This window comes from Spermophilus citellus (genome assembly GCF_964194105.1).
Source record: "Spermophilus citellus genome assembly, chromosome: 9".
NCBI classification, from domain to species: Eukaryota; Metazoa; Chordata; class Mammalia; order Rodentia; family Sciuridae; genus Spermophilus; species Spermophilus citellus.
Window position 1 is genome coordinate 121,625,003 of NC_138191.1, and position 9,167 is coordinate 121,634,169.

Here is a 9,167-nt window from a genome sequence, read left to right on the forward strand (position 1 = left end):
GGCTGCATTTCACAAGCGAACCCTCCTGTTGGTCAGGCCCCCGTGGGACGTGCCCTAGGAGGGGGTGGAAGCCAAACAGAGGCCCAGTGGCACAGGAGACACATGGGCTGGGTGACACTGGCCTTTTCTCCCTCTGTCTGGGCCTGGTTAGCTTCTCTGCAAATGAAAGGATTGCAGTAATAACCACCGGGCTTCCTGCCCACGGGGAAAGTATATGAAGATGATTCTTGAAGGGACCTGGGTCATTTTAGGGCATGAGATTGGCTCAATGCCTGGCCTTAGCTGTCAATAAAATCTGAGATGACTGAGTGGACACGGAGGAGCGCTGGCCCTGTGAGCCGACGCTCTGCTCCTAGTGGCCGCCTAGCCAAGCCCCGCCAGCCAAGCCCAGGCTGGGCTGCTGCCTTTAGCAAATGGAAACTCAAGGCACCCACTTTTCAAATTCGGAACTAAACCAGCACCCTATATTCTATCTGGCAACTCTGCATGGGGACTCTCGGACTCCAGCTGCCGTCCTTGCTGGTATTTACGGGTGACACCGACTTGCACACTGTCTGGTGGGCGCCTGGGAGCCAAAAACAGAACAGTGGGAAGGACACCTGTGCACTCCTGGAGAGCAAAGGCCAACTCTTTAGGGAGCTGGTGCCTAAAACTACTGGGCAGGGCTGGCGGGTGGCTCCATGGTAGTTAGTGTCCCTGCCTGGCCAGCTCCAGGCCCTGGGTCCCTGCCCACACCACACACAAACTCTGAAAAAACCTGGACAGTGGGAGGGGCCAAAAGCCTCAAAACAACCAGAAAGCACCCGCTGAACTGCCGAAGCCAGGCCTGGGGCTGGCTAAGGGAGGCCCCACTGAGCCTTGGGGCCTGTCTACAATACTGTCCAGCTGGGCGGGCTTCCCAGTACCGGTAGATTCCAAGCAGCAGATGAGAGGAGGGATAGGTTCCAGGGGTGACACACATGGGCAGAAGTTGGAGGTGGAAACACAGAACCCAGGAGAGGACAAGCAATTCTTAAAACCAGAGCCCAGAACAAGGAACGCTTGGGCAGCCAGGCGCAGACCAATAGGCTGGCTGGACACAGGCCTCCAGGCGCACGGCGCGTTTCATGGATGGATGTTCCTAACGATGGCTGTTTTTTTTTTTTTTTTAAGTCTCTAAATCTGTTCAGTGTCGTCTCTTAAGACAAGAAAATATATTTTAAGCCAGGTGTGGTGGTGCACGCTTGTAATCCCAGTGCTTGGGAGGCTGAGGCAAGAGGATTGCAGGTTCAAGTCCAGCCTCAGCAACTTAGCGAGGCCCTAAGCTGCTTGGCAAAACCCTGTCTCAAATAAAAAATATAAAGGGATGGGGATGTGGATTGGTGGTTAGGTGTCCCTGGTTTTAATCCTCTGTCCCTCCCCCCCACAACACACACACACACACACACAAAAAAAAAACATTTTAGAGAGCTGTTCATCAGTGATAAGGGGAAGCCTTAGTTATCTGGAAAATTCACATAGGCACTAGAGAGGATTTCTGAATAATTCTAGCTATGTGATGAGTGCTGTTTACACCCTGCATGCCAGTATCAACGAGAGGTATCAATTCACAAAGAAAAATATCAATTCAGAAAGCACGTGACTTCTCTTGTTAATCTTATTCAATACACTGGAACCAATCATAATTTAAAATGCCAAGATAGCTGGGTGCAGTGGTGTGTACCTCTAGTCCCAGTTCCTCAGGAGGCTCAGGCAAGAGGATTGTTTGAACCTAGGAATTAGAGGCCAACCTCAGTAATACAGTCAGATACTTGTCTTTTTCTTTGGTATCAGGGACTGAACCCAACCACTGAGCCACATCCCTGTTTTGTGTTTTGTTTAGGAACAGGGTCTCACTGAGTTGCTTAGAGTCTCACTAAGTTGCTGAGGCTGGCTTTGAACTCATGATCCTCCTGCCTTAGCCTCCCAAGCTGCTGGGATTACAGGCGGGCGCCACCACACCTAGCTAGACCCTTGTCTTTTAAAAACCTCTCCACGTATGTATAGGGATAAACCCAAGAGGAGCATTTTCTGGCTGCAAATAAAAGGTCAGCCCTCACTCATGACGTGTCACTCACGACATGTTCTGGGAAGCTCACCTGGCTACAGAGCCAAGGGATCCCGAGGGTTAAGCTCTCTGGGCAGAGACTGGACAGGAAAAAGAATAGGAATAAAAGCAAGTGATTATAACTATCCTCTCTACATAAGTGGAGTCTGTTTTAAAAATTATTTTTAGTTGTCATCAGCCTTTATTTTATTTACTTACGTGTGGTGCTGAGGAGTGCACCCAGGGCCTCACCCATGCCAGGCAGCGCTCCACCACTGAGCCACAGCCCAGCCCCCACAGGTGGAGTCTTGAGTTGAAGTCTGGGAGGTGTTGAGGCTGGTGAAGACTGACCGGCCAGGGCGTGTGGGGAGTCTCCGTCCATGGTGGCTCTTGTGTTTTGAACAGGTCAGTTTTTGAGTGAGGCGCCGGTTGCCATGGACTTTCTGCTCGACTCGGGAAGGGTGTCAGAGTCTGGGCCACCGAACCTGCTCAGCATCATCTGGACCCTTTGGCAAATGCTGCTCTTGCCCGTTCCTTTTAGAAAAAGTCCACAGAATTAGTGAAACGGGTCCAGGAAGGACAGTGCTTCCACTTGCCTGACCCCAAAGGTGGGCCCCACAGGATTTCTATTGAGACCCCAAAGTCTACGCACAGTATCCTGATTCATCTTGAGACCACAAAGGCTGTGCTCCGCATGTTTTAACACCCAATTATCATTTGTTTAAGGTTTGCTTCTAAGACTCAAAATCTGGAAAGCACCTCATGAGGCTAAATATTTTGAAGATCAAACTTTCTGGGAGGTAAGATTTTTTTTTTTACCAACTCACATGATAGCTTCTGAGTGGATAAGATTAAAAATATATCTGGGTGCACATGTTAACGTGGTGTTTATCAGACAAAAAACCAGGTGAACAGCATCTGGGAGGAGCAAATCCATGGTGCACGCGCCTGAGAGGTGTGTGTGTGTGTGTGTGTGTGTGTGTGTGTGTGTGTCGGTGGGAGCTGGTAAAGGTTATGGTCACCCCAAGGCCTCGATGTCTCTGAAGATCAGGGAGGAGAGAAGAGCCACTGGCCACACTGGCCCTCCCATCTGGATGACTAAGCAGGCAGATAGTGGGACCAGAGGGTCATGGAACCTTCACTATAGGAGTCGAAGAAACCCCAGAAACCTTTAACAGATGCTCAGAGTGGAGGCGTGGCCGGTGCAGGCCCTCACAGTGAGTGACAGCCCTGAATCTAGAACACAATTCTGGATAAATTAGAGTGGACACAGGGAAACGTGTAGAATAGGAATCTGGGGTCTCTTAGCCAAAGGATTCAGCACTTCTAGGACTCAAGGGCTGTGGCAGACTCCTACAGCGTAGCTTTCACGGTCGTGACTGCTCTAGAAAGGAGGTCAGGATCATGCCCGCTGCCCTTCTCCCTTAGATTCACGCCCCCAGCACACAAAGCACTCTGATGTGTGTCCTGGGGAAACCCATCCTCCAACCAGTGTCATGGCAGGCTGGGCAAGCAGGGTCAGTATGGCCAAGGGAGGCTGGCCGAGAGAGGTCAGGTGAAGGCCCAGCCTCGTGCCTTGTGAGCAGAAGAGGCACCAGCTCTTCTCCCAAACCAGTCCTTCCTCCACCAACCTCCAACACACTGACCACGAAGGAGACACAGAAGCAGCTTTGCTGTGGGCCTGGGCAAGCGTGCTGTCAGGGAACAAGCAGAGGGGACCTGGAGAGAGAAGGGCCTCTCCTTCCTCCTTCCCTTCCAACAGCTTTATTTAGATCCTACTGACATGCCATGGATTACATTTACTTAAAGTATACTCACAACTGGATCCATTTCACATGTCTGTGACCCCATCACGCAATCAAGACAAGGAACACGTTCATCACCCCCAAACATTGCCGTTTTGAAATTGCTCACTCTTTATCCCTCCTTGTTCCATTCCCTGGCACTTGCTCAACTACTTTCTGTAAGTATAGTTTGCTTTTTCTTTTTTTCTTTTCTTCTCTTTTTTTTTAAGAACCCAGGGGTTCTTTATCACTGAGCTACATCCCCATCCCTTTTTGCATTTTTTAAAACGTTGAGACAGGGTCTCACTAACTTGCTGAGGGTCTTACTAACTTGCTGAGACTGGCCTCAAACTTGCAATCCTTCTGCCTCAGCCTCCTGTGTCGCTGAGATTATAGGCATGCACCCCAGTGCCCAGCCCTATCTCACTAGGCTGTATGAAGATCAAATGAAGCAATAATATTTGTAACAACATCCTGGAAAATACAAACCACTAAGTGAATGTGGAAGTTTATCACTAGGGGTTTAGCCACCCAGGGAGTGTTGTGTGAACACAGTGGCTCTCTCAGAGCAAGCCTGCTGTTTTTGATTTTGTGCTAGATGCTTTTCAGCATCATCAGATTTTATCCTCACAATAAGCTTGCATGAGGGCGAGTATCCCAATTTTAAAGATAAGGAGATTGGGGCTGAAGGAGTTTAAGTAACTTGTCCAAAATGACAGCTAGTAGATGGAACGAGAGGAATCAGAACAGATGTCTCTTTGGCTCCAGAGACACCACATATGCACGTGCTGCGGGCAGCCAGCGGAGAACAGCTCTTCTGCCCACCACCACTTGGGCGGTCTGCTGATTTATTTTCTTGCAGCTCAGTGGAACCACTTATTCAGAATAATACCATTTTCAGCTTACATTTGAAAGCCAAATATCCATTAAAGAGGCAAGGATTCAAACTTGCAGAGCTGATAAATCCAGGAGTGTTTTTTGTTTGTTTTAACTGTCCAACAAGACATTTTTTTTTTTTTTTTTTTATTTTATTTTATTTTTTTTTTAATTTTTTTTTTTTTATTGGATGTTCACAACATTACAAAACTCATGACACATCATATTTCATAGATTAGAATCAATTGGGTTATGAACTCCCAAATTTTTTTTTTTTTTTTTTTTTATTTTTTTATTTTTTAATTTTTTTTTTTATTGGATGTTCACAACATTACAAAACTCATGACACATCATATTTCATAGATTCCAACAAGACATTTTAAACATTATTGGATACCCTTATTGTACTTCATTGAACCAGTTGGAGTTGAAAGGACCATTAAAGCTAGCTCTGGGGCTGGGAGCGGGGCTCAGTGGTAGAGCATGTGCTTTGCTTCTCTGAGGCCCTGGGTTCGATCCCCAGTGCATAATAATAATGATGATAACGATGATAATAATAATAAATGAAGCTAGCTCAGCTGTTCCTTCCCTAGGGACCCACACTTTGGTGCTGAGAGGGGGTGTCCAACTCTTCCTTGTCTGGTTTGTGAACACATACACATTCATGCACTAACTTATTCCCCTACAGATGAACTGCTAATCTGTGACAGACATTTAAGTTCTGGGAGACCAACTAAAGGAAAACGGTTCTGGGTCGCAAGGACACAGATGTGCTAATCTTTTGTTTCCCTGTAGTCATGGTGATTCTCAGTGGATACTGATTTATAAAATTCAGTTCAGAACATATTTTTTCATGGGTCTTGTCTTTGCTAAGAGAATGAATCGTCTCTCAGCTCCTTCAGTTCTTTATTTCAATTAATAAACCATGGACTTTATTTCATGCTTTGCAAAGCACACAGATTCCCTGACATCTACTGTTTAAAATTAACTCCACAATCAACCTTTCTGAAGTCGGATGAGGAGCTTTTTTGTGAGTCTACAGAGGGCAAGCTCCTGTTCTGAGCATGGTGAGGAGGACCCAGGAAGTGGGGCTTAAGCACTTAGCTGGGAAGAATCTGCATGTGCACAGATCTACCTAGTAGGACTGTCACCCTGGCAATAGCTGCTGGAAGAATAAGAGGAAGGAGGTCAGGGGTTGGGGACGTCACGGAAAATCAACTTGAAGTTGCGCTGGACTGGGCTAGGCAGCCGGAACTGAGAGGCCCTCCAGGGGAAGAGACCATTTGCGAGGACAGATGGAGTGTGCAGCAGCCCGGATCGGTGGAGTCTGTGGAAAGGCTGTGAGGTGGCTTGAGTCCTGGTGACTGGAAACTCCCAAGCTGCAGTGGGGCAATTTCGCCATAAAATGAAAGTTTTAGGGGCTGGGGATCTAGCCCAGTTGGTAGAGTGCTTGCATTACATACACAAGGCCCTGGGTTCCAATTCCCAGTATCAGGAAAAAAAAAAAAGAAAGTTTTGCACTCAGTAGGGTGGCAGGACCAGCGGGCAGGGTGGACAGTGCGCTGCGGATCATCCATGGGCTTCTGACTGCAGTATCTGCAGCACCACACCAGGAGGCCCCTGGTGCTGCGGGTGGAGCCCGGGGCCTTGGTGTGTTCAGCATGTGCTCTGCCACCGAGTTACACCTCTAGTGCCTGGAGGTCGCTTTTTAAATGATTTTATACCAAGAAATATAAACATCGGTACCCTCTGGACCCAAAAATGCAGCAAAATGTGTTGAGTTCCTCTTGCTGTTTTAAGCAGATGTTTTATTGCGTAATTTTTTAAATTATGCAATTTAAAAAACCTAGCCTTGCCACCCTGGTATCACCCCCTTCTGGTTTTAAATAAATGTTCTAAGCACACAGGAGGGTCCAATAAATGGTTGTCAATGGAAGGAGAAAAGCCAGCTTTTAAAGTAGGAAAATAGATCAGGAGCCTGCGGTGGCCTTTTCCGGTCTCAGAGGCTTAAGAGCTCTGTTCTGGAAGGGGCTCTGCATGCTGTCCTTGCTCACCGGGAAGGCAGAGGCCCAGGCAGTTCACATTGCTGGGCTCCATTTTTTTTTTTTTAATCTATAAAATGCGATCGGGGCTGGGGATATAGCTTAGTTGCTTGCCCCACATGCACAAGACCTTGGGTTCAATCCCTAGCACCAAAAAAAAAAAAAAAAAGAAAGTGAGCGCCCAGTTTCCATTACTAGAGGTTTTCAAATAAACACCAAGTGATTATTAATCTAAATGCGCCAGGTATGCTGAGGCACACCTATAATCCCAGCAACTCAGGAGGCTGAGGCATGAGGATATCCCAAGTTCAAGGCCAGCCTGGGTAACAAAATTTAAAAAAAAGTGTTCAGGGGCTGGGGTTGTGGCTCAGTGGTAGAGCGCTTGCCTAGCACATGTGAGGCACTGGGTTCAATCCTTAGCACCACATAAAAATAAATAAAATGGGCTGGGTGTGGTGGCACATGCCTGTAATCCCAGTGGTTTGGGAGGCTGAGGCAGGAGGATCACGGGTTCAAAACCAGTCTCAGCAAAAGCGAGGTGCTAAGCAATTCAGAGACCCTGTCTCTAAGTAAAATACAAAATAGGGTTGGGGATGTGGCTCAGTGGTCGAGTGCCTGCGAGTTCAATTCCCAGTACCCAAAAATAAATACATACATAAAATAAAAGTATTTTGTCCATCTACAACTAAAATAAACCAGTAAAAAAATTAGGTTCATATAAGCTTCAAGAGTTCAAGCCACAGCTCTATGAGGTGGTACACACCTATAATCCAAGCTACTGGGGGCAGAGGCAGGAGGATCGCTGATTGAGGCCAGCTTCAGCAACTTAATGAGAACTTGTCTCAAGAAAAAAAAAGAAGGATAAAACTGGAATCAGTATGAATATAAAATGTAAGAGGGTTCATCTCTAATATAAATGTTTGCTTTGCTTTTACAGTTTCCTCACTTGGCTGCCGGATTTTAAGCAAAAGCATCCAAAAATAACACGACAGACTGATCTTGGAAACAAGCCAGCTTCCTGTCCCTGGTGCCCATCTTTGTACGCAATATCACTACAGCAAGGTCTTCTTATGTTGAATGGCACAAGGTCAGAGATGGATTTGACATTAAAAAATAAAAGACTGAAAACTTGCTTAAGTAGTAATTTAATGGTAGTTTCAAATAATATGATTTCACTAAAGATGACACTACCAGACCAGATGATACTATGCAGACACATAATTAAGGTTTTGGTTCAATTCTATTAACAATCATTAGATTCTTTCTCATGCTTAACAGAAAGGTGCTAGACAGGTAACTGTCTGCAGCAGCAGAGCAGAGATAAGAACTGGGAAAATGAAGAACTCACTCACATTCAGTCCTTGCAAACATGCTCTTAGCCCAGCACTCTGAGCTTATCCTGAATTGCATTGTGGGGACAGAGGCTGGGGTCAACCGTGGGATGGAGATGGACTGTCTCAGGATTGAACTAGTTACCTGACCTTGAGGGAAGATGTTTCCATGGTCGTTTCATGTATAGAAAAGTGGATGGATTTCAACTTGTGAGATGCCCTCCCATTTCCACATTCTATACATCTATGCAAAAAAACTCATAAGCCCCCGGGCATGGTGGAACATGCCTGTAATCCCAGCAATTTTGGAGGCTGAGGCAAGAGGATTGTGAGTTCAAAGCCAGCCTCAGCAACTTAGCAAGGCCCTAAGCAACTCACTGAGACCCCTATGTCTAAATAAAATACAAAAAATGGCTGGGGATGTGGCTCAGCGGGTGAGTCATTTCTTGGGGGATGACAGCAGCAATATTTCCATTTCTTTGAACAGTGTCCTGATGACAGGGAAATATTCAAACTACCAGTAGGCAGACAGTGGCTGACATGGAAGAGTCCCATACATCCAATTCATCTAAGATAGAGCTGTGTTTCACGCAGGCTAACATGTACCCTATTTTGCAGAGATAGGAAGCCTCGGGGACAAAGGAGTTCCAAGAGGAACAGACTCAGGGCTTCTGGTAGCTAATATGTCATTATGATTGACCTTGCTGGTCTGTTGAGCTGAGTGGTTCAGCTCAGATATAAAATGAAACACAGGGTCCCAATTTATTATCAGAACAACAAAGAAATGGTGTCACCTGAGAGCAGGTGTCAAGTCCTTCTCCTTTCCCTCTTTCCCTCAACGATAAACGTGAACATTAGAGTCCAGGACACTGTGACCTGGCTGCGTTACATCTTTCTTCCTTCCTCCCGAATCCGTGGCAGTGGACGAGTGCCCGGAGACTGGGTCACAGGCCTCTCTCTTCCAATGTGCTCACTCCCCCATGAGAGCCCCTCAGAAATGTGGAAAGAAATTGTTGATAAAACTGCATAAACCAAAACCAAAGTATAATGAGAAAGAAGGCTGGCCACT

At 46.6% G+C, this 9,167-nt stretch overlaps 1 protein-coding gene across 2 annotated transcripts in view; it reads left to right on the plus strand.

Moving 5' to 3' along the window:
- Positions 1-8,531, plus strand: part of LOC308656021 (RH-like protein) — a 40,650-nt gene extending 32,119 nt beyond the window's left edge. For both annotated transcript variants that reach the window (XM_081306634.1, XM_081306633.1), the window contains 2 exons: positions 2,792-2,865; positions 7,705-8,531. In XM_081306634.1, coding sequence (XP_081162760.1) covers positions 2,792-2,865; positions 7,705-7,731 — 101 coding nt within the window. In that variant the 3' untranslated portion in view covers positions 7,732-8,531. The remainder of the gene's footprint in view (positions 1-2,791; positions 2,866-7,704) is intronic.
- Positions 8,532-9,167: the final 636 nt, after the last annotated feature.